Source organism: Anabrus simplex, chromosome 1, assembly GCF_040414725.1.
Source record: "Anabrus simplex isolate iqAnaSimp1 chromosome 1, ASM4041472v1, whole genome shotgun sequence".
Classification (NCBI taxonomy): Eukaryota; Metazoa; Arthropoda; class Insecta; order Orthoptera; family Tettigoniidae; genus Anabrus; species Anabrus simplex.
The window spans coordinates 441,944,689-441,970,845 of record NC_090265.1 but is presented as its reverse complement, the minus strand read 5'-3'; the positions used below and the strand labels follow the sequence as shown (position 1 = coordinate 441,970,845).

General features: G+C 40.5%; 1 protein-coding gene across 2 annotated transcripts; it reads right to left on the bottom strand.

Annotated features, from left to right (window-relative positions):
* Positions 1-24,951: 24,951 nt before the first annotated feature.
* On the bottom strand, positions 24,952-25,763 carry Spase12 (Signal peptidase complex subunit Spase12). Of its 2 annotated transcripts, none has more exons than XM_067144237.2 (2): positions 25,556-25,763; positions 24,952-25,440 (listed from the first exon to the last, which is right to left on the bottom strand). In XM_067144237.2, exon 2 carries the CDS (start codon positions 25,365-25,367, stop codon positions 25,077-25,079), a length of 291 nt encoding a protein of 96 aa, XP_067000338.2. In that variant the 5' UTR covers positions 25,368-25,440; positions 25,556-25,763; the 3' UTR covers positions 24,952-25,076. The 2 variants fall into 2 exon arrangements, with proteins under 2 accessions (XP_067000338.2, XP_067000331.2); XM_067144230.2 differs by having other exon boundaries at positions 25,634-25,758.
* Positions 25,764-26,157: the final 394 nt, after the last annotated feature.

The following is a 26,157-nucleotide window of genomic DNA, read 5'->3' as shown; positions in this document are numbered from 1 at the left end:
CATATCTTTTCATGTAGTTGGTCTAGGAGGTTTGCATAGTATTGCCCCATAATTGTTTGGCCAGTACGAAGATAATCTATCAGCAGAATGCCTTTTGCATCCCAGAAAACTGAGGCCATGACCTTTCCGGCCGAACGCACTGCCTTTGCTTTTTTGGTGGTGGTGAATCAGCATGTTTCCACTGCTTTGACTGCTGTTTTGTCTCTGGGGTATAGTAGTGGACCCAAGTTTCATCTGTAGTCACAGACCGGTGCAAAAAATCTTGTTGGTTGTACTGAAAACGGGCCAGACTTTAAAGTTGGAATTCAAGAGGACAAACTGGGGCAAATATTCATTTATAGGAAGGGGAGTTAGGGATTGGAATAACTTACCAAGGGAGACGTTCAATAAATTTCCAATTTCTTTGAAATCATTTAGGAAAAGGCTAGGAAAGCAACAGATAGGGAATCTGCCACCTGGGCGACTGCCCTAAATGCAGATCAGTATTGATTGATTGGATTCGTTTGCGTGTTTGTAGAAAAAGTACAAGATATTTGAGTTAAGCATCCTTACTGTTCTTGTTTTACTAATCTTCCGAGACCAGAACATGAAAACATACCACACCAAGGACATTTCCAATCTGGTGCGTTTATTGTCCAATGTCAAGAGCAGCGGCACCCATCTTGCGGATAATTTTTTCATACCCAATTCTTCGGTTTAAATATAATATACCCATTCAGAAGACATCCCACAGCTTCAGCAATCTCCCGCACTTTCAGTCGACGATCCTCCATGACCATTTTATGCACTTTTGCGATAAATTCTGGGGTTGTAACACTCTTTGGCCGTCCACTACGCGGATCATCATCCAAGCTCTCCCAACCAAATTTAAACTCGCTAGTCCACTTGGCAACAGTTGAAAATGAAGGAGCAGAGTTCCCCAGTGTGTTCTGAAAGTCGGCATGAATTTCCTTTGCTTTCATACCTTCCTTTACAAAGTATTTAATCACTGCTTGAATTTCAGTTTTTTCCATTGTCACAAATCACTACGCGGGAGCAACAACAAAGAGTCGTCACTACCACACTCCTGCGGCTAGACCACTGACACGCCATGTGTTCACTCACAAAGGATGTGTGATTATTGCGCGGGAACCTCGTTGCTCTAGCACTGACATCTAGCGGTGATTACGAGAACTTTTCAAACCGTCCTTGTATACTGAATAGTGATAATGAAACAAAGGTGAAAATGATATGCTGAAATGGAGTATGGAGTGAATAATTAATTATTGTGTTAAGTTAACATGATTGGCAATAACACTTGTGGTGCCTTAAGATCAGTAACGTAGCAATTTTTGGCATGTGCCACCACTGCTAGGAGCAGCCTGTAGACATCTATGAAAAATACAGTATATACTAAAATGTTACCTTAAGTGGCAGTGGTGGGAGGGAAGAATGTTATGTAATGAGAAGTGAGAATAAGTGAGATGTGGTAGGAATTGGAGTGTGTTGGTGGATTGCAGTGGCAAGAAGGGACAGGGTAAGGGCTTTCTTTTATATATATATATGTGTGTGTGTGTGTGTGTGTGTGTGTGATATGAGTAAAGAAGTGGAATCAGAGATAAGGCTTTTTGTGGATGATGTTATTCTGTATAGAGTAATAAATAAGTTACACGATTCTGAGAAACTGAAAAATGACCTTCATAATGTCGTGAGATGGACAGTAGGCAATGGTACGTTGATAAACAGAGTTAAAAGTCAGGTTGTGAGTTTCACAAATAGGAAAAGTCCTCTCAGTTTTAATTACTGTGTTGATGGGGTGAAAGTTCCTTTTGGGGATCAATCAATCGATCACTAATGATCTGTAAGTACCTAGCTGTTAATATAAGAAAGATCTTTATTGGTGTAATTACATAAATTGGTTTGTACACAAAGCGTACAGATCTCTGCACATGGTTCTGAGGGTATTTAGGGACTGTAGTAAGGATGGTGCCGGGCTGAGTGGCTCAGATGGTTGAGGCGCAGGCCTTCTGACCCCAACTTGGCAGGTTTGATCCTGGCTCAGTCCAGTGGTATTTGAAGGTGCTTAAATACATCAGCCTCATGTTGGTAGATTTACTGGAATGTAAAAGAAACTCCTGCGGGCCAAAATTCCAGCACCTCGGTGTCTCCAAAAACCGTAAAAATAGTTAGTGGGGCGAAAAGCCAATAACATTATTATTAGTAAGGATGTAAAGGAGAGGGCATATAAGTCTCTGGTAAGACCCCAACTAGAGTATGGTTCTTGCGTATGGGACCCTTATCAGGATTAATTGATTCAAGAACTGGAAAAATTCGAAAGGCAGCTCGATTTGTTCTGGGTGATTTTCAACAAAAGAGTAGTGTTACAAAAATGTTGCAATGTTTGGGGTGGTAAGACTTGGGAAATGAGATGATGGACTAAATGGTATGTTCTGAGCTGTCAAGCTGTCAGTAGAGAGATGGCATGGAATGACATTAGGAGACGAATAAGTTTGTTTCTTTTTTTTTTTTTTTTTTTGCTAGTGGCTTTACGTCGCACTGACACAGATAGGTCTTGTGGTGATGATACAAATAAGTTTGAGTGGTGCCTTTAAAAGTAGGAAGATAAAGTTGGAATTCAAGAGGAAAAATCGGGGCAAATATTCATTTGCAGGAAGGGAAGTTAGGGATTGGAATAACTTACCAAGGGAGATGTTCAATAAATTTCTGATTTCTTTGCAATCATTTAAGAAAAGGCTAAGAAAACAACAGATAGGGAATCTGCCACCTGGGTGACTGCCATAAATGCAGTTCAGTAGTGACTGACTGAATTGATTGTTAAGATGATTGTGGTGTTGGAGGCCTTTGTTAGGGTAGTTTAGGCAGAGGTCATGGATATGTGTGAGGATAGAAGGAAAGGAGTAGAGTGGTTGGAAATGAGCAGTAGAGATGTCATAAAGTAAAAAAAATGGTAAGCTATGCATATTGCACGTCTGTCTAATTTAAGGAGTTGTGTGTATTGTTTTCCGTCAGTAGTCAGCCATGTCAGTGAAGCGTGCGTCACTACAGTGTGGATAAAGGTTTTTTATAAACATTGATGATTTGGGATGGCTTGAGTCCCTACGTATTCCCATTAAGAATACGAAGGACCTGAAACTTCTGAAAGGCTTTCTTATAAACTGAGGTAAGGTGGTGGAGCCATTTGAGATTATTTTGGAATGTATTTGAGGAGGTTAGTTTTGGTGAGTGGGATATTATACATAGTGAGTGGGACTTGGTATCAGGGACGACAGAGATGGGACTTGGATGGGAAGACTATAAATTGGGTTTTAGTAAGATTAACAGATATATGAATTCAGCCAGGTTTCAATGGTATTAAGGTATATTTGGAGTTCAGTGACGGAAGTGACAGTAGGAGTAAGAGCAAGTAGGCCAGCTCATCCACATATTGATAGAGGCAGAGTGGGGGTTCCGGGTGAGGAATGTCATAAGTAAATAGGATGTAAAGGATTGGGGAGATGGAGACCCTGTTGCAGTCTGGCTGTTATAGTCCTGGCATGTTAGTCTTAAGAGATTATTGACGTTCATATATTATACTATATATAGTTAAAGAGGTCCCGAACCTTGACCTAAAGGTTGTCTACATGCTGAAGATGCCCAAATAATGGGTGAAACATGTACCTGATAAGTCTACATAAATTCATGTAGATTCAAACCACATTAAACGTGGAAAGTATTGAATAGGTGGTTTTATGAAATCATCCTTAAGATGTCCGACTCGTTGGCTGAACGGTCAGCATATTGGCCTTCGGTTCAGAGGGTCCCGGGTGGGTCGGGGATTTTAACCTTAATTGGTTAATTCCAATGGCACGGGGGCTGGGTGTATGTGCTGTCTTCATCATCATTTCATCCTCATCACGACGCGCAGGTCACCTACGGGAGTCAAATAGAAAGACCTGCACCTGGCGAGCCGAACCCGTCCTGGGATATCCCGGCACTAAAAGCCATACGACATTTCATTTCATCCTTAAGATTTTATGCCTAACATCATCTTCAATACGGAACAATAATGAGAGTTGTTACTTGTTATAGAGAAGGTATAGGAAGAATTTCCATGGATTAGTATTTGGGCAGTATGATATCTATATGGTGATATGAATCAGTAGGTGGCAGAGCTTGAACAATAAACCTAGATGCCAGACAGAATCGAAAGCCTTGTCGACATCCAGGAATACGTATTTTTATATATGCAAGTTGCTTTACGTCGCACCGACACAGACAGGTCTTATGGCGACGATTGGAGAGGAAAGAGCTAGGAGTGGGAAGGAAGCGGCCATGGCCTTAATTCAGCTACAGCCCCAGCATTTCCCTGGTATGAAAATGGGAAACCACGGAAAACCATCTTCAGGGTTGCCGACAGTGGGGTTTGAACCCACTATCTCCCGAATACTGGATATTGGCTGCAATTAAGCGACTGCAGCTATCGAGTTTGGACCAGGAATACCAGGGCAGTGGTTCTTCTTGGTTGAAAATAGGATTTGAAAGAAGTGGAGATGTGAAATAAATGGTCTTGGGCTGCAAGAAGAGAACAGAAACCAATTTGGAATTTAGGGAGGAGTCCTAAGGAGCTGAGAAAAGAGATTAATCTTTTACTCAGTATTCCTTTTAGGATTGTTATGAGGAATATTGGACGATAGGATCGAAGGTCTGAATGGGGTTTATTAGGCTTGAGGAAAAAAGTATATAGGCTTTACCCCAATGTTTGGGGTAAAAACCTGTATACAGGATGGAAGTGTGTATAATACTGAGTTGTTCGATGGGGAGAGAGTTCTTTAATATGATGGTAGGTGATTCGACTGGGGCCAGGAGAGATATTTTTCTTGTTTTTAAGGTATTGGAGAAGTTTTTTCAGAGTTATGGGAGCATTTAAGGGAGAGGAATAATCTACTTGGGAGAAGTGGTGGCAGGAAGGTTGGATTTCTGGGAGATGAGGGTGGGGAAAGTGATTAATGGTAGGTTCATCAGGGTGAATCAAGTCAGGTGCTGAGGAGGGTGAAAATACTCATCTATAATGGTCGGTGAATAAGTCAGGTTTTATCTTGTTGGTGAGAGGTTGGTTGGGTAGGTGTAGAATAGGAAAATTAGGAAGAGGTTGATTGGTCTTGGTAAATCATCAGAATGTTTTCCAGAATTGTCTTGGTTTGTGGTAGTATGCTAGCCCAGTACATTTTTTTTCAGTCTAGAGTTTTCGCTCGATAGCTTTTATGTAAGAGCGAGCATGATGTAACATTCAGCGATGTTGCTCCCAAGTGGTAGGGTCTTTGGTTCTAGTGTAAGAATAGCAAAGGTTATAAGCTAACTGTAATAAACGCAATGCTTTGGGAGGGGTGGGGTGTTTAGAAGAGTGTTAAGAATGACGAGGTATACGGAGGTTGTTGACAGTCATAACTACTTGTTCTATTTTGGTAATGAGGGATTAAAGGAAAGGGTGATAGACATAAAGCTGAAAATTACAGGCCAGTAAGTTTGACACGCATTGTATGTAAGCTTTGGGAAGGCATTCTTTCTGATTATATTAGACATGTTTGTGAAATTAAAAACTGGTTCGATAGAAGGCAGTTTGGGTTTAGGAAAAGTTATTCCACTGAAGCTCAACTTGTAGGATTCCAGCAAGATATAGCAGATATCTTGGATTCAGGAGGTCAAATGGACTGTACTGCGATTGACCTGTCTAAAGCATTTCATAGGGTGGATCATGGGAGACTACTGGCAAAAATGAGTGCAATTGGACTAGACAAAAGAGTGACTGAATGGGTTGCTATATTTCTAGAAAATAGATCTCAGAGAATTAGAGTAGGTGAAGCTTTATCTGACCCTGTAATAATTAAGAGGGGAATTCTTCAAGGCAGTATTATCGGACCTTTATGTTTTCTTATATATATAAATGATATATTTAAAGGAGTGGAATCGGAGGTAAGGCTTTTTGCGGATGATGTTATTCTCTATAGAGTGATAAATAAGTTACAAGATTGTGAGCAACTGCAATGTGACCTCGAAAATGTTGTGAGATGGACAGCAGGCAATGGTATGTTGATAAACGGGGCTAAAAGTCAGGTTGTGAGTTTCACAAATAGGAAAAGTCCTCTCAGTTTTAATTACTGTGTTGATGGGGTGAAAGTTCCTTTTGGGGATCATTGTAAGTATCTAGGTGTTAATATAAGGGGTAATCACATAAATGGGATTGTAAATAAAGGGTACTGATCTCTACACATGGTTATGAGGGTGTTTAGGGGTTGTAGTAAGGATGTAAAGGAGAGTGCATGTAAGTCTCTGGTAAGACCCCAAATAGAGTATGGTTCCAGTGTATGGGACCCTCACCAGGATTACCTGATTCAAGAACTGGAAAAAATCCAAAGAAAACAGCTCGATTTGTTCTGGGTGATTTCTGACAAAAGAGTAGCGTTACAAAAATGTTGCAATGTTTGGGTTGGGAAGAATTGAGAGAAAGAAGAAGAGCTGCTAGACTAAGTGGTATGTTCCGAGCTGTCAGCGGAGAGATGGCGTGGAATGACATTAGTAGACGAATAGGTTTGAATGGCATTTATAAAAGTAGGAAAGATCACGATATGAAGATAAAGTTGGAATTCAAGAGGACAAACTGGAGCAAATATTCATTTATAGGAAGGGGAGTTAGGGATTGGAATAACTTACCAAGGGAGATGTTCAATAAATTTCCAATTTCTTTGAAATCATTTAGGAAAAGGCTAGGAAAGCAACAGATAGGGAATCTGCCACCTGGGCGACTGCCCTAAATGCAGATTAGTATTGATTGATTGAAGGTTATGGATTGAGGTGGGTGGAGGGAGGTTTTGAAGTTGATTAAAGATCGTTAGTCGGTATTAATTCCAGTTAGTGTGTGATAAATGTCTGGTGGGTGGGGGTCGAGGAGGAGAGTGACGTTTATGAGAGAGAATGCTGGGTAAAGTGACAAGGGCAGAAGCGTGATCACTACCAACAGATACAAGTTTTCTGATGGTTATGGAGCTAGTTAAGGAAGAGGATAGTACTGATGATGCTGATGCTTGTAGTTTAAAGGGGCCTAACATCTAAGGTCATCAGCCCAAGGATATTATTAGGACATCGGGAGTTGTGTTGTATAATAAGGTGTGGAATGGGAAAGGAAAATTCATACCTCGGATGTGGGTATATAGATCAAAAAACTCAGGGAGTTCAATATATAATGCAACACATTTTTTTTTTTCTAGAAGCAGGTTGGTTTATTTGAGGATTCAAATACACCATGTTATTCCCCAATTCTTTTGGTACAATACCCTATTTTTCAACATAATCTCCGTTCTGTGTTACGGCCTAATGCCACCGCAATATGAGGGCCTGTATGCCTGCATGGTACCACTCGATTGGTCAATGTCAGAGCCAATGTCGTGCTGCATCGATAACTTCTCCATCATCCACGTAGTGCTTCCTTCATTGGGCCAAAAAAATGGAAGTCAGAAGGGGCGAGATCCAGGCTGTAGGGTGGATGAGGAAGAACAGTCCACTGAAGTTTTGCGAGCTCCTGTCGGGTGCGCAGACTTGTGTGAGGTCTTGCATTTCGTGGAGAAGGAGAAAGTTGTTTGCATTTTTGTGGCTACAAGCACACCGAAGCCGTTTATTCAATTTCTTTAGAGTAACATAATACACTTCAGAGTTGATCGTTTCATCATGAGGGAGGACATCGAACAGAATAACCCCTTCAGAGTCCCAGAAGACCGTAGCCATGACTTTACTACCTGAGAGTACGGTTGTGAACGTTTTCTTCATGGATGAGTTGGTGTGGTGCCACTCCATAGATTGCCGTTTTGTTTCCAGTTCAAAGTGATGAACCCATGTTTCATTGCCTGTGACAATGTTTGTCAAGAAATTGTCATCTTCAGCCTCATAACGAGCAAGCAGTTCCGCACAGATGTTTCTTCTTTGCTCTTTATGGTCTTCTGTTAGGTGTCGAGGAACCCAGCGGGAACAAACTCCAAATGGTGGATAAGTGTGTCAGCACTACCGACAGAGACATCAAGTTCAGCAGCGAGATGTTTAACTGTGATTGGTCGATTACCTCGTATAAGGGTGCCCGCATGTTCCAACTTTGCAAGCGTTACAGCTGTGTGCGGCCGACTGGCACGCAGGAGATCAGACAGGTTTGCTCGAACTTGTGATGATGAAACACACCTAGCCCAATGACTCACCATGCTTTTGTCCACAGCCAAGTCTCCTTAGACATTTTGCAAGTGCCTACGAATATCTGCGATGCCCTGGTTTTTCACCAAAAGAAACTCAATAACTGCTCTCTGCTTGGTACTCACCTGCATTACAGAAGCCATTTTGAAGGCTAGTTATAGTGCTTCCACCTACCAGAAATTAATGAAACTCGACAAGACAAAGTGGGAATATTCAAAGATGTCTCAAACAAAATTCCAAATTTTTAAAACTGAAATTGGCTGAGAAATAAAATGTATTGCATTATATATTGAATGCCTCTCATATATGAATTGACATTGATGTCAGCTAAAATAATGTAATCACTGAAATGGGTATCAGTGAACTTAATGAATTCTACTGGGATGGGATTATGGGAGGGTGGATTGGAGTGGGACATTGATGATGATATAGAGGGTGGTGATTTTAAATGTTGTAAGTGGAGTTACGACTCCTATGATTAAATATTAATTGAAATTATTGGTGAAAGGTGGGAAAACATGTTGAAAAACTGTGAGATCCTTTCTGACACCAACAGCGTCACTGACCCTCACTTCATTGGAGTGGTCACCATGGAAAAAGTTGAAAAAACTGAACTCTGGTACTTGATGTCGCATCAGAAAAGAGAAGTTTCAAGAAGCGTCTGGTTTGCATTTAATGATCTAATGTCAGTGTAATATATCTTCATCACACTAACTTAAAAATGGGAAGGTATTCAAGGGAAAGAAAATTAAGTGCATCCTGTTCCCTGAATAAGCAACATCTACATGGGTGTTTAAGACTAGCTGCGCTGCTAATTGAATTTCGGTAAATATATGAAGGAAAACCCTTGCAGGGGTGATCAAAATATAAGCTAGTACATACGACTCGGTGCAGCGCGTGAATGTCTCATCGTTTGCATTGAAGGCCTGGCGAATGCTCACATGAACATCATGTCAAATGAGTTGAGTGGCTTCCGAGTCCTCTGTATACTTGCCAGTAATGTGTGTCTATAAAGCCTCCATCCAACCTGCCCTAATTTATGCTTCCAAGATATGGCTTACTGCTGACAGTAGACAATGCTAACAAATACTTAAAATTGACCAACATGCACTATAAATAGCATATCATCTTTCATATGACATCCCCGTCCACTCACTTCATGCTGTTCTACTCCTTCCCTACCATTCTAACTCACATCCAGTTACCTCAGTTACCTTAAAAATGGTATCCAACACAACAGTAACAGTATCTCTGAATACTTGCTAACATAATCCTCTTATCAACAACCTACTCCTGCCACTGCTTACCTTTTCCCACCTCCTATCCAGCTGCGAGATGGTTCCACCTGGTCCGGCGTCTGAAGATTAGAGTGCCATCCCTGAGCAGGGCAACCAATGTTGTGGCATCCCAGGATAGTATCTTGATTAGGCTGGTAGGACCCTCGCAGCTCTCCACTACAGAAGATCCAGGGAAATGCAATGATAGGATCACCCAACAACAGCGCCGTGTGTGCAGCATGAGGTACGTGCCATCTGCGCCAGTCAAGAGCACGCCACTAATCATTGTCCCAGCAAAGCTAACCCGAAATGTATCAACTGCAATCAAGCCCATCTGGCTTATAGTTATATATGTAAAGCTAAGCCAACCCCTGAATCCTCACAACCAAAATTCGTCATCCCTGTCACCTCCCCACCCTTGTCTCTTCCTCCTCCCTACCCCCCCCCCCCCCCCCCCCAAGTTCTGAGATTATCATCCGTTTTATAATGATGGTACTCCAGAACATCCTTCCCTTTTGCAAACTTCTATGAATAGAAAAGGAATGTGGCTTGTTTGGAGCTCTGCTTCCAGGAACTTGTACCATTATAGCCAGCTTTCATAGCTGATGGACGTACATGAAATCAGCTCCTCAGTCAAAGTGAATTAGCAGGTGTTATTTCCTAGTAATATATATCAAACGTAGTGTTAAAGTGTGCAAACATACTCTGAAAGCGTTTAAAGTGAAAGTGTCTCCCTGTCGTGGCCATATTTTTATCAGTTCATTAAAATATTCCATTGTGAAACAAGATGACCAGGAGCAACAAGCGCAACAGCAAGGAAGCGAACGGTAGTGCCAACCTCATGGAAGAGACCGTCACGAGGATCCTGAATGAGACTCTCAGCTTGGGTAAGTTTCTGGACAGAATTATAGAGGCGATATCGGAGCGAGTGACCACACTTGTCGTAAGGGAACTAGAGAAATCTCTCCAGTTCAATGCTGAACTTGTAGCGGATTTAAAGAACAAAGTTGAGTGCCGGGACAAGGAAATCCAGGCACTTAGGTCAGAATTGGAAGCTAGAAGCGACTCTCTCAAACAATATAGTAGGACAAATAACCTTAGAATCTTTGGAGTGCAGGAGAGCTCACAAGAAAATATTGACAAACTTGCCGCAAACGTCTTCAGAGATATAGGCGTGAATATAAATATCAATGATATTGATAGAAGTCACCTTAATCGATCCTGGGAACTTCAGGTTAACGGAGCGACTTTTGCAAGTAAGAGGAGCCTTACCCTCTTCCTCAAGTCTGACACGCTTTCATTATAAAAAGGGATGCAAACCAAAGCAAGCATCTTATTTCGATTCTACCAGTTGCACTGTGTGGTGGTAGTAGGTAATCCCCCTATTGAATTAAGAATGGTGGACAAGAAACCACGGAGTGACAATGTTTACGTTTTACCTAGACCGTGAGTGTTAACATATTTTGTGCCGTGTAATAGGGATGTACATTTAATTTACAGGATTGATATAAAATAAGGATAGAGCAAAAAGACACGATGTGTACTTTGTCAAGTCTTCATCTGTAGGCAAGACATCATTTCTGCACGAGATATTTGCATAACAAATTCAAGTTATGAGGAAACTTAAATAGTATAAAAGAAGCTTCTCAGCCATAAAATTATACCCACGCTTTTCTTGCACATACAGTACTGAATTGTTATTGGAATGTTGTTCCTATAATTTTTAAATTTATTGCATTCATATATGTGACCTGTTGTGCGGAAAGGGACCCAAGTTGGGAATGGCAATTTTACAGCAGAGTTAAACAAAAGTGTCTGTGATGTAAAAATTGTGTTTCTATGTTTTGACTTCTTGCACTACCTATGGGTCTTCTTAACTAACCAAGTTACACAGCAGTTTGAGTCTTCACCCCTCAATGTCGTGAAAACTTTGTACAATTGCTAAAAATGTTAGAACAAGCTGTTACAGCAATTTTTTTCAAAATACAGTTTTCTTAATAGCAATAATATCGTCTGAAGTATTGCAGCTAGAAGTATGATTTTTTTTTTTTTTTTTAATGCACTGTATCTTATGCCAATTTTAGATCACAAAAATCTCAAAAATGAAATATCCTATTTAAGTCCCTTTCCGTGCAACGGGTCACATATATTTTCTGTACCACTTTCGCACACACTGTTACTGGTGTTGCTGTCCGTACTAAGGGCACACAACTTACGAAGAACATATAGGGATATTCACTTCAAACCAAATTAAACAACAGATCACTACATCTGATGAAAAGGAATACCTATTCAAGTTATGAGTGTTCTCCTACAAGCTTCATACAAATTATTACCCATATTACTAATGAACAAACATAATTTATAAATCAAGTGGCTCGTCTATACAAATGGGGATGCCAATTCCCAGATCAACTCACAAACATTCGGTTGCTGCAGGAGCAACAACACAGTTCGGCACCAACCACAGCAGTTTTGTTATTCGGACTTTGTTAATGTTTTAAAATTGGGATTGTAATTTGTGATATTCCAGATAGTTTACTTTATTACTGGTTATATGTGAGCATATGTCTTCCAATTGGAGCGTGGTGGAAGAAGACCCAATATATATGGGGTCAAAACCAGTCCCATTTATATAGGACAATATACAGCTGCCTCTGTGGATCAGTTGGTAGAGTGTCGGCCTCCGGATCCCAAGATAGCGGATTCAAGCCCGGCAGAGGTGGTCGGATTTTTGAAGGGCGGAAAAAAGTCCATTAGACGCTCCATGTCGTATGAAGTCGGCATGTAAAAGATCTCTGGTGACACATTTGGTGTTTACCCGACAAAATTAATTAAATCTCAGCCATAGACGCCCAAGAGAGTTTCGGTTTACACGGTCTGCCATCTAATGGACCTAGAGTAAAACTGAACATCGAAATTGACTAGCAGACAGCCAGATGGCGTCAAATTAAAATGTCTGCACACGGTAGCTGAGGCCATACGATTATTATTATTATTTAGGACAATATACAAGCTAATGGTATTGAATAGGTGGACCCTTCTCTACCCTTTGAATGGTGGTGGTGGTGATTACTGTTTTAAGAGGAAGTAAAACTAGGCAACCATCCTCTATATAACACTAATCAGAGAAAAAAGGGAAGGGCTCCGACACTTCGAACAATGAGGATATCGGCCAAAGAAAGGCAAGGGCCACAAAGGGCGTGAAAATGAAAGACTCCCTAGCCCTCACAAACCTAATAGCGCCGGGGTCGGAAAAGAACAAGAGTTGACCAAGGAAGGTCGGACAGAACAGATGAAAATGAGGAGCCTAGCACAAGTAAGTGGAAGCAATGCTAGGACTCAGCTAAGGGCTCCGTGGTCACCAACCCATGCTCCAAAGTTCAGAGCCCCTGGGGCCCTATGGTGTTATTCTAACGCCCCCACCCACAGGGGGATCTACCCTTTGATAGCACACTGTTACTTGTGAGCACAAAGTCTCTAATTTTTTATAAAGACACAAGAATCATATATTTTGTATTCTGTTTCTTAATGCCTTCAGTAACATACATTATAACTTTATTATGTATGCATTTAGCAGCCTCCGTGGTTCAACGCGTCGGCACCTCGCCACTGGGTTCCATGATTCAAATCCCGGTCAGTCCATGCGAGATTTGTGCTGGGCAAAGCGGAGGCAGGTTTTCCCCGTCATCTTTCATTCCAGCAACACACTCCAATATCATTTCATCCGTCAGTCATTAATCATTGCCCCAGAGGAGTGCGACAGGCCTTGTCAGTTGGCACAATTCCTATCCTCACTGCAAGATGGGGGCTCCATTCATTCCATCCCTGACCCGGTCAATGACTGGAAAACAGGTTGTATGTTTTCATATGTGTGCATTTACATACAAAAGATACTGTTTGGAGAAGAGTAGTTTATCAGTAATCTAAGAATTTTTTTCCCAATAATTCTAAAATGTGCATTCAGTTTCAACTCCACATGTTTGCAACTGCTCCTTCAATTGTTGATGGAGGATTTTTTTTTTTACAACTGGCTTTATGTTGCATCGACACATTTGTACATTTTTAATGATCCAATAGTTTAATAAAAGAGCACAACAAAACATGAAACACAAGACATAATGATGAACCAGTATTACAGTTTTCTGGCTATAAGGACAGCCAAAGAAACCATGATGGTGCAATTCACTTCTGTGCACCAGACAACACAGTAACCACCTTTTAAAAGTCATCCTTCAATTGTTGATGGAGGATATATATATATTTTTTTTTTTCAACTAGCTTTACGTTGCATGGACACATGTTATATGGCGAGGATGGGATAGGAAATGGCTAGCAGTGAGAAGGAAGCGACCGGTGGCCTTAATTAAAGTTGTGAAAATGGTAAACCACAGAAAACCATCTTCAGGGCTGCCGATAATGGGGTTCGAAACCACTATCTCCTGAATGCAAGCTCACAGCTGTGCGCCCCTTTGGTATCAAAATTTAAGAACTTACTAATAATACATTATTTCAGTTTTTAAAAAATAATTTTTATCTTTTCTTTTTGACTCAATACCAATTTTAACACCTTTGCATATAATACAGGATCAAAAGATTACCAACATCTAGAAAATCGGGGAACTATATTAAGGTAATACCCTATCTGACAGAATTATTTATGTTGTGTCATATTGCTCTTTGCTTTACATCGCACTAACACAGATACGTCTTATGGCGACGATGGAATAGGAAAGGCCTAGGAATGAGAAGGAGGCGGCCGTGGCCTAAATTAAAGTACAGTGGGCATTCTCGACAACAGGCAGACCAGGAGCAGTAAAAAAGTAACGCCAAATATAGAAATATGACATACAGCGACACACTTTGCAGTTGTTTCACTTCGGGTTATTTTGCAGAAAGAACTTCCATGAGCCGGATGTAAGCTGTTTGTGAACTGTGTGGAAAAGTATGTGAATGCTACCACACAGATATGAATAAAAAGATCAATGTCTTTAGTACTTAACATCTTGTGTAAGCTATGCACATTTATGATATCCTATAATTAATTATTCTGAGAGGAAAAATGCCAGTAACCGCTCTGCAGTGTAAATAACATTATAGCAAAAAGCAATAGATGTAAATCATACCTTGTATAACTTGTAGGAGTGTAATAATCATATGGCCTCAGCTACCGTGTGCAGACATAATTTAATCTGACACCATCTGGCTGTCTGCTTGTCAATTCTGAAGTTTCGTTTTACTCTAGGTCTACTAAATTGCAGAGTAAACCACATTCCTCTAGGGTGTCTATGGCCAAGTTTTAATGAATTTTGTCAGGTAAACAGCAAATGTGTCACCAGTGATCTTTCACATCCCAACATTGTACGGCATGGAGTGTCGCATAGACTTTTTCCGCCGTTCAAAAATCTGGACTACCTCTGGAGTGGGATTTGTTAGTTACGAACGCCAGGGACCATCAGCCCGCCCCAACAAATATGTTTACTTTTATAACTGAATATCATAAATTGCAAATTTTCCGCACCTCCTGCAGCAACTAGCACTGCCATTGGTTGAAATTCACGGAATATGGTGTTGCTCTTGGAATACAACACAGATTCAGAAGGCAGTAGAGACACTAAAAAATGACTGGGGATCGAAAATGATATGAGAAAAAATAAATAATCATGTTGTGCAGATGACAGATTAGATGACCTGCAATGGGCAGACCTTAAGAATAACACAATTCATTCAAATAACTAGGGGTAGCTATTCAGGTAACAGGAAGAGCATTTGCAAATAATATAAATCAAAAGCTCATGGTAGCAGTACATGCCATAAATTAGAACAAGTGCTCAATAGATATGTTGCTGGCTATAGTCCTGAAGCTACACTAAATTCAATCGTATAAAAATATTGTGACATGGGTCCAGCTACGACATTTGGAATCCACAAAAGCAAGATTTTTAATGGGCCCTAGGGCTATCCAGATATACTGTATTCTATCAAAAGTTTATGTACTTGAGAGAGATACTTGCTTTCTAGCAAATCTCACAACAGAACTGTTATTGTTAGCCACGGAGAACTGTAAAGCAGTATTAGAGGGAAGGATGCAGAGGAAAGTGGTAATATGGGAGGAATTTTACACAATAGACAGCATGACTGAACAGGAATGGAATAAAGCAAGCTTCAAACTGAGGTATGTAGTAACAGGCCTTGCTGTACACGGCTACTACTAGACTCCTTTGCTGTCTGCCAAAGTACGTATTCAGGCTCCCCATTACCGCCACACGATGTTGGTCCGAATACATACTCAGGCTTGTGCAGCTTTGCCTTAACTGCTTTGACTGTGGCTGAAAATGGAAGCTAAGTGCACACCATTGGAATCACAAAGATATTCACTTTGTAAGAGTGCTCTAAATATTTATCCTCCTTGCATTGCTGACTAGAGATGAAAGAACGATGCTAGCCACCACTTGTCTACACTGGCTTCCTCATCGTGCAGTGTTTCGCGTTGTTTGCTAAATGATGATGTTGAAAGAGCATTGTACCGTGATAATGATTTATGTAGTGAAAGTGACAGTTCAAATGAACCTAGTAATGGTAAAAATCAGACGTGACGAAAATGACATTGGTATTCTCGATATTGTTTTACCAGCAAAAGGTGGTGGTGATTGGACTTCATACTCTCAAATTCCCCCAAATTTGTAGATTCTGATCCTTTCCCTGATAAACTACAATTTACTGGACAAGCTGGTTTGAAAATAGATATTCCTGTCAATTTTACGTCTCAAATATTTATATTATTAGTGGTCCTTTCGATAAATACTACGTAACTAAAGTTGTATAGAATTAAATTTCTGATCATTTAAGTCTTATCATGTTTACTGTACCGCCTATAACACAGATATTCATGAATTTGTATTTTTGTTGGCAAAGTCCGTACCATGGTTGGGCAATTGTTTGAAACAAATCAGTGCTCCTGCTCCTTTCGATAGGCTCTGTGCTGCACCCCGGATGTGTTGGACAATGGGTTTTGATATTAGCCAAGACATGAGCAGACCAATACAGAAATGAGTGCTTCAGTACCAGTACCTGAGAACAGGTGATGACAGTTCATACAAAGTAATGATAATGTTATTGGCTTTTCAACATATTAACTACTTTTACAGTTTTTAGAAACGTTGAGGTGCCGAAATTTGGTCCCGCAGAAGTTCGTTTACATGACAATAAATCTACCATCATGAGGCTGATGTATTCGAGCGCTTTCACTGGACTAAGCTAGGATTGAACGTGCCAAGTTGGGGTCAGAAGGCCTCAATCGTCTAAGCCACTCAGCTTGGCTCTTACGAAGTAAACTGCTAGGAACAAAAGACAGTCAAGAAGCAATGACTTGATGCACTGCAGTGGGGCAATTAGCTGGCCCAGGAGGTAGTGTAGTAATGCCCTGTAAGAATAATCAAGGATTTACACTATTTTTTGTCATGAAATACAATGTGTTGCTTAGCAATAACATACATTAAAGAACTCACCTAAAATATAATTTAAAAAATACAGAAAAGAATCTGGCGCATTCACGTTGCGGTAGTGGGTATCCTCCACATCAGTAGGCCAGTGTGAAGGAGAGCTAAGTTCAGGCAGGGACCCAATCTCACGGGGTATAACGTGGAACCCATGCCCAGGGTTACGGGTGAAGACCTTAACCCTAGAAGTGCCGAGTGTTTTTCCCTAAACGCCAGGCCATTTTCGCATGCATTACACATGTATGTTTTTAACAAATTTAAGCCCGTTTAGATGAAAATGTTAGGCATGCAGCACCCATATTACTCAGAAAGCTTTGTTTAAGATGCATATATAAGTATTAGATCATTTATTTGCTTATCTGGTGCGTATCATGTGATCAAAAGTTTTTTCATATTTTCAAGTTCACCATTAGTAATTTTAACAATTCACTAGATGCAAAACACGCTAATTTTTTTCTAGTTTTAAAAAATATCAAGTCCTCAAAAGTAAACACAGAAGTAAAATCGCAAAAGAATTAACATTTTCGAGCTGCACACAGTTACGTCTACCGCAGAGCACTACTGGGAGTCATTCTCCGAGAGTTTTCTCCTCCTGGCATGTCTCGGGCCTCCCCAAATCCTGCAGTTTATGAAAACGTTTATGGAAACATTCACGGTGCACACACTTTTTTTATTAGAATGGCAATTTACTTTTTCACTTCGGAGACAATTACTCAAACCAGGATCGCATACGAGGAAAGGCCTTAATTTCTCCAGAATGTCTTTTAGTTTTAGTATTTTCGCCGCATAGTCATTACTTGCTTTCACCAAGAGCTTCCAAATCAAATCCGTAAAGAACAAGTAGACATACATAATAGGTGTACTATTTCGGGGCGGACAGATCCTAATGCCAGGATCCCTTACGCGGAACTTGTTGGAAACATCGAACTGCTGTTCGGGTGGATAAACCCCGCACCACTTTGGTGTTACGGAAACAGTATCATCCAATGGAACGTCGGCAGGCGTGCTCTCTTCATCGGAATCACTTTCAGCTTCAGATTCTGGAATATATTCTTCTCCGCTGTCAGAAGAATCATCAGCTAAAGAAAATATGTCGCTGGAAGAGAAAGCATCCCAATTAGCTTCAAGAACTTCATGAATATCACTTGAATCATGTAGTTCATTATCCATGATGAAAGTTTACACTTCAAAAGAAACATTTTTAGGAATAAACTCAATCTGTTGAAAGATAAGAATATATACTCACAGAAACTAACAGGAACAGCGAGTGAGCGCCAAGTTGCATAGCAACTGAGACGATAGGGGGATGAGGAAAGAGTAGCTGAATTTATACCTACCCTCACCTTGACCGAGTCATTTCCGGCTAATAAGGAATATGTGATGGAAGAATTAAAGCTTCCTCTTCAATGTCTTACTTATTACAACAGCATAAGTGAACGATAAATTATAACTGATTAAGTGAATGCATGTACCATCCGTTGCACGTGCGACGTTGGCATTCTAGTGACATTATATTGAGTTGCAAGTGCGACGTTTGTCAGTTCTAGGGTTAACAGCATCTTAGGCAGACAAGGGGACCTTCGGAATGACGAAGATGGTGGATGAGGCAACCCATCCTTTCTGGGGAAAATTAGAAGAGGAAACCACTGCCTTGTGGAGAAGAGGGATCTTCAAAGGCTAAGGGAGTAAACCCCGAAAGAAAATCCTCAGATGTGTTAGGCTTAGCAGGTCAGCAGATGAGTACTTGCTTTCAACTATAATACAAGCCTTGGATGGAAGTTTAAAAATGGAAATGCAATTGACAAGTGTTTGGCTACAGTTGCACAATATGATGGTAATGCTGATGTTCGTGTAAGTGTTAGGTCAGAGAACAAAACCTGGTTTGGAACAATAAATATTCTAATGAATGGGAAGGAAAATGAATTGATTGACCTAATTGAGAGACGAAGTAAAAGAGAAAGGAATGAAGACACTAAGAAAAGGGTATACTTTGCACTGGATGAGTAACAGTAAAGAGAAAAGAAATGGAGTGAGATTTGTAGTGAATCAGAATGTTGAGCCAATAGCTGAAGTTGAGTATGTAAATGAAAGAATTATAATAGTGCACATACATGTAAACAAGGAACTACTTAAGATAGTACAGGTGTATGCTCCACAGATAGGATGTAGCACGGAAGAAAAAGAAGAGTTCCTCAATGAACTGGAAAAACATTATTGGAGATGGGATCATGATAATGGGAGATTGGAATGCCCATGTGGGAACTGATAGAATGGGATATGAGAATGTTCTGAGCCCACATGGGTATGGCAATAGTAATGAAGATGGAGAGAAACTGTTGGACTTTTGTATCAGAAATAACCTGACAATAACGAACACATGGTTTATGAAGAGTAATAGCCATAAGATCAGCCGATATAGTTGGGATGGACACTATGGAACACTCATCGATTTTATAACAACAGACCGAGAATGGGGAAAATACGTCATGAATATGAAGATGATCCCCAGTGAAAGTATAGAAGGTGATCATACATTACTAATTGTGGAATTAAAACAAGTAAAAATCTCTAAAATTGTATTGAAAGAGAAACCAAAGATCAGGATTTGGGAATTGGAGGAGGATAAAAAGGAAGTTGCCTAACACAGAAATACGAAGTGGAGAAGAAGAGTGGGACAATTTACGACAGACATTTGTGGAAGCAGCAATTGAGGTATGCGGGAAAACAAAAGCAAAGGTTAAGGGAAAAGAGACACGGTGGTGGACAGACAAAATAAAAAAAGAAATAAAAGAAAGGAACAAGGCGAAGAAAGAAATGGATAAGGAAAAGCAAAAAAAAAACGGATCACAGGGATGAGAATAAGATAAAAATGTTACATCTGGAATACAAAAGATTGAAACTACAAGTAAAGAGGAATATCAAGGAAGAAAAGGAGAAATGTTAGGTTAGGGAGAGTTTACCAACAAAATTGAGCGAGATAGTCAAGGAAATCAGAAACATGACGAAAAGAGTCTTCAGAAGGTGATGGCAAAGTATTCTGAAAAACTTTATAATGAGGATGAATGCTTGGAGGAAAAAGGAGATAAGAAAATGTAAATACTAGGTGGAGAAAAAGAAGAGAACCCGATAACATGGTTAGAACTTCGAAAGGGCAGTGAAAGCAATGACTAAAGGTAAAGCAAGTGGAAAAGACAAATTCAATGTTAATATGATTAATAGAGGAAAATTTGCACAATGTGCATAAATGGTACAGTCAGTATATGGTTAGTTGACTAGCACAGAACGAGGTCAGCGATTCAGTCCTTTGCTTGCAAAACATCGCATGATATATGTCACACACACCACAGCACACCACAGCACACACATTCTTGTCCTGAAGAATTGAAACCCACTTTCTGACATAATAGGTGGTGAAAACCATGTACTGCAAACCGAGTCGTCACATGTCTGATGATGATGATGCTTGTTGTTTTAAGGGGCCTAACAGCGAAGGTCATCGGCCCCTAATGGTACGAAATGAAAGAACAAAAATTACAAAGGCATCCACTGACCAAAATAAAAATAAAAAATGTCATGAAGAATGAATGGATGGACAGGAACCCAACAAAACACAAAACAAACAAAAACAAAAACCAGTGGATCGGATTCAATAGAGAACGAAAATAACAGTATTACCGACCAAGGTACCACTTATAAAGCACAATGATGCTTGGTGTCTAAAGGGGGTGCAAAATCCACGTCTAAGGCCCCACAGAATGGTACATGTCGCGAGTAAAATAGAACCATGGTATGTGTCATGTTGGGGTATTAATCAGAAGTAGCGAAGACTCACGGTGTTCCACAAAAGATAGTACTACTCACAAGTATTGTACTTCGTACAGGTAACGCAGACCTATGGTGTTTCGCACACAATGGCGTCACTTACAGCCAACGCAAACCGATGAGTTTCCTCACCTAGGGTACTAGTCACGGGTGCCGGTCCCAAGGGCCCCGTGGTGTTCCGCACATAGTGAGTACTAATCACAGGCAACGCAGACCCACGGTGTCGCTCATATAGTGGTACAACTCACAGGCCACGCCCAGACCCGCGGTGTTGCCCACATGGGTACAACGCACGGGTACTGGAATCCACCAGGCCAGGCTTTTTACTGCAACGAATCACAAACATATTTAGTACCATATTAGTGATACTACTCGCAAGTACATGCAACCCATGGTGTTCCCCGCATGATGGTACGAATCAAAAGTAGTTGCATGGTTCTAATTCATTCATCCCTTGGTCGCCCCTTTTAGTCGCCTCGCACGACAGGCAGGGGATACCGTGGGTGTATTATTCGTCAGCCTCCCCCACTCACAGGGGGTGTGTGTTTGGTCCGCGAGAGGTATTTTATTTCCCTCAAGTCCGCCGGCAAGCCGGTTAGGACCCCCCTATCCGCCACCTGGGACGCGCCACGTGGGAGTATCACCTCTCCCCCTGCTACGCCTGCGTAGCAGGTTCGTGGCGTCACATGTCTAAGGTCATAGTTTGGTTGTTTCCAATCTTGTATGATCATGGCGTCGGTGGCATAGAACTCTTCCCAGATTTCTTCTCTCTTCGATGCAAGTTCCATCATGGTGGATTTGTACGTGGGTGTGGCTGGAAGTAGAAATTTTTTTTTGCTAGTTGCTTTACATCGCACCGACACAGATAGATCTTATGGCGATGATGGGACAGGAGAGGGCTAGGAGTGGGAAGGAAGCGTCCGTGGCCTTAATTAAGGTACAGCCCCAGCATTTGCCTGGTGTGAAAATGGAAAACCACGGAAAACCATCTTCAGGGCAGCCAACAGTGGGGTTCGGACCCACTATCTCTCGAATACTGGATACTGGCCGCACTTAAGCGACTGCGGCTATCGAGCTCAGTAGTAGAAATTTTAGCCTTATTTCCTCCAAGTAGAATAGTTCCCTTGCCAATACGTAAACCAAGCGAGATGGAGTGTACTTGGAGACACATAAGGCTTTCTTCAAAAATGATGCTTTAACTTTTTCTATGCTTGACAGTTGAGCTTTAGTTAGGTATGGCCAGATGTTTTCTATTCCGTAGGTGATGACAGGTGAAACCTTGACATTGAACAATTTTACTGCTGTTTTTAGTGATAATTTCCTCAGATGTTTTATGCTATTTGCTCTTCTAAATGCTGCGGTGACTGTCTTTAATGTAGCAAGAAAATTTGTCTCCACCTGTTTGCATGATCACTCCCAGATATTTCACATATGATACTGCTGCTAGGGGAACTGTTCTATGGAAGAAAGTTGCCTGTTTCCCACCTCTTCTAAACGTCACAGTCACTGTCTTTTCTTTATTGATATATAGCTCGTTATTCTCCGCCCAGTCTGCCAATTGATCGAAAGAGGTTTGCAGATCCTCTTTCGATGTTGAGACCATCACAATGTCATCTGCATAGATGCTAATATGATTAAGGCAGCAGGAAGCATTGGACTACAGTGGCTATACAAAGCCCTCAATGCCATATGGAAGGATGAAAGGATACCTGAAGATTGGCAACAGGAAGCATTGTACCACTGTTCAAAAAAGGAAATAGGAAGAAATGTGGAGGTATAACCCTATTATCACATGGGCTTTAATGGACAAAGGGATTTAATAGAAATACAATTGGAGGAAGAACAATATGGCTTTGGACTGAATAGATCAACAATAGACGTGATATTTACAGTGCGAACGACAATGGAAAAACATCTGAAAAGGAACAAGGAAATCATATTCGTATTTTTTGATTTGGAAAAAGCTTATGATACAGTTAAGAGAAAACATGTATGGCAATGCCTACTGAAAAGGAATGTACCAAAATCATTAATTAACAAGATAAACATGTTGCATCACGAGAGTGAAAGCAGTGTACAAGTGAGGAGTGGCGACTGAAACATTTTATACAAAAAAAGGTCTCACGGAAGGAAGTGCACTGTCGCCATTATTGTTTATTATATTGATGGATGAAACCATAAAACGTGTAAAACAGTATCAGTAGTGATGAAGTGAATGCTTTGGTATTTGCAGATGATGTGATTTGGGGAAAGGGAGAAAAGGAAGTACAAAGCAGACTGGATATTTGGAATGACACTCTGAAGGAGTTTGGAATGGAAATTAGTAAAAAGAAAACTGTAGTCATGCACTGTGGAAAAGAGAAGCCAAGTGAATATAGATGGAGAACGGTTAGAGAATGTAGAACAGTTTACATATCTGGGTAGCATTATTAATGGAAGTAATGAAATCAACCCTGAAATTAATAACAGACTAAGAAAAGGTACAACGTTTTATCAAGTCAGAGAGCTTTTACGGGATGACAAAGTAACCAAGATAATGAAATTAACATTAGGTATATAAACAGTATTTCATACCAGTTGTAATATACGGACTAGGAACGCTGGTAACTAATAAGAGACAGATAGTAAGATCCAAGCAGGGGCCTATTCCACGAACAAACTTTGCAACTTTTCACTCTGCACTTTGCACTTTTCAGTTCGGATTTTGTTCCACCATCACTTTTCAGATTTAGCTTGCAAAGTGAAAAGTTAGGAATCTTTTCACTTTTCAAGCCGGTTATGTTCCTCCATTGGTACAGAAATGCAAAGTGAAAAGAAATTAAGTGAAAAGTTTTCATAAATTTTGCAAAGAGATGATTCTCTTTTCATCTGTTAATTAACAAGTATGTATACTAGCTTCTCGGCGTAGAATTTGGTTTAGAGATATAAACACGTTGTGACGAGAGCTTTTGCTAGCATCGAGTGAGGACAGTGATGAAAAATCCAATAAGAGAACGTACAAAGACAGGATTAATTTTCATAACCTCACTTCGATGGACTTTCGCGAGTGATATCGTATTACCCCAAAACAGGCTGACTATATTCTTGAAATGACCGGTCATTTATTGAAACATGCAACAAAAAGAAGTAAATTCCTTTCTGAAAAAAAGAACAAATTCTTATATGCTTACATTCATTGGTAAATGGTGCCCAGCTGCACGGTGTAGCACCAATGCATGGGACATCAAAAACAATTATGTACGGAACTGTTACCAAAGTCACAGATATTATAGTAAATGTAATATTTCCTAACAGTACGTTGGCCTGATAATTCACATAAAATAGCGACAGGATTTCTAATGAAGGGTGAATTTTCTTCTGTGTATGGATGTGTTGACGGTACTCTCGTTAACATTGATGTGTGTCATCATTTGAGAGGTTATGTTTAAAGTTGGAACAGGCCCTGGGAGTAATGAAATTTTTAAGAACATCGGTTAAAAAGACAAGAAGACGTGGAATTCAAAATAAAATCAGAGAAAAGATTAATAAGAACCGTTAGTACAGAACATACAGAAAGGAAGACTGAGGTGGTTCGGACATGTAAAAAGAATAGGAAAGGAATGGGTAGCAAGAAGCGAATTGGAAAGGGAAGTTAAGGGAAAGAGACCAGTTGGAAGACCAAGAAGAAGGTGGATGGATCAGATTTGGAAGGACATTAGAGAAGCTGGATTGGATGTGGCGGAAGTAATGGAGCAGGAAAAGTGGAAGGAAAGAAAAGGGTGGGGGCTTGTAAACCAGACCCGGGCGACTGGAGTGGGGCATCGATGATGATAGAACAGAATTCTAATAAAGTACAACGAAACCCATATAGGCTACACACAAGAAAAGTGAACAAAATGATGTAAAATGAGAAAAAAAATGTTCCACAGTTGTGATCTTCAATGTAAGTTGAGATTCAGTCCGAAGTAACAGGAATGCACCTATACTCTGCCTTTCATCTCCAGTTGAATGATTCCAAAATGCATTTCTGATACTTCTGAAACTGTGTAACAGCATTACTTCCCGATAACAATTCAACATTTGCAACTTAATAGTATTCTGGGGTCATACACAACAGACTTACAAAACAGAGGTACGCACTGCAAAGTGAAATTCATAAGTCAATCTTCGATCAATTATAGTTTTAATTCAATTTATTTAAAAGGAATGTAGACTGACAAAATGCAAACAAACAGTGAAGCCCCAGCAAAGTCTTCCACATACGACACAACAGCATTTATACACTAAAGTCTCACTTTTTCTTCTTCGATTTTACAGACGATTCTGAGACATCATTTTCCGAACGTGGTTTTTGCCACTGCAAAGGCTTACGGCGGTACATTGGCCACGGTGGTACAGTGACAAGAGCTGCCAATACAAAACCAGCGATTAAAATGTACACAGTCTGAGAAAACTGCTGAATTATGTATCCCCATACAAGGCCAACAACACCAAATAATGTTATGATAATGCGTGACAATTTTTCAGCTCTTCTCTGGCCATCGAAGTCCATGTGTGTCGGTATGGACTCAAAAAACTGCATTTTTTTGTTTGTTTGTTGATAAACCAGACTCTGCGAGGTGGGGAAAATTTCATACGCATAAGAATACAGAGACCTGAAAAGATAGGAGAATACACCATCAAGAACACATTTCTAAAATGTTCACGAAAGAATAAACCTACTTGACTGAAATAACTTATAAAATTTGAAGTACGGTATTTGATTCATACCATTCCAGTCACAATGAATCAGATTCACTGTAAATAGCAGTCCACACAAAACTGTTTAAATGCCTAATCTGAAATTACCTCCAACACATAAAACCTGAATATCCAATATGGTAAGATACGAGGTATCACATATAACTAAGCGGTCACTTCCACATCAAAACACGTAACGTCTAACGTGGCGCTGTGGAACGCAACGAGGATAGTGTCACCACGGCCAACTTGATGCGTTGCTCTAGCCTCTAGGAGGCGCTGGCCTTAGCCTACAAGGAATACAAGGACTGCCCAATAGCCACTCATAGCTGTCCACCCTGATGATGCTATATTTGCCGCTAGAGACACTGCAATTCAACCTCACATGAACACCTCGGTTGGCGGTATTTCTTCACGTTGTATGCTTACTGGTGACGTAGTATTGTTAAAATACGTCAATTATATTACAATGGTGTACTGTTGCGTACCGTGTTGTAAACAAGGCTCTAGAAATAAAGTTCCTGGAACTAGTTTCCATGAATTCCCTTGCCAAGAGCCAACTAGGGAAGTATGGATTAAAGCGATAAGCAGACAAGGTAAGTTCCAGTAAATACGCAGACCATGTGACGGCA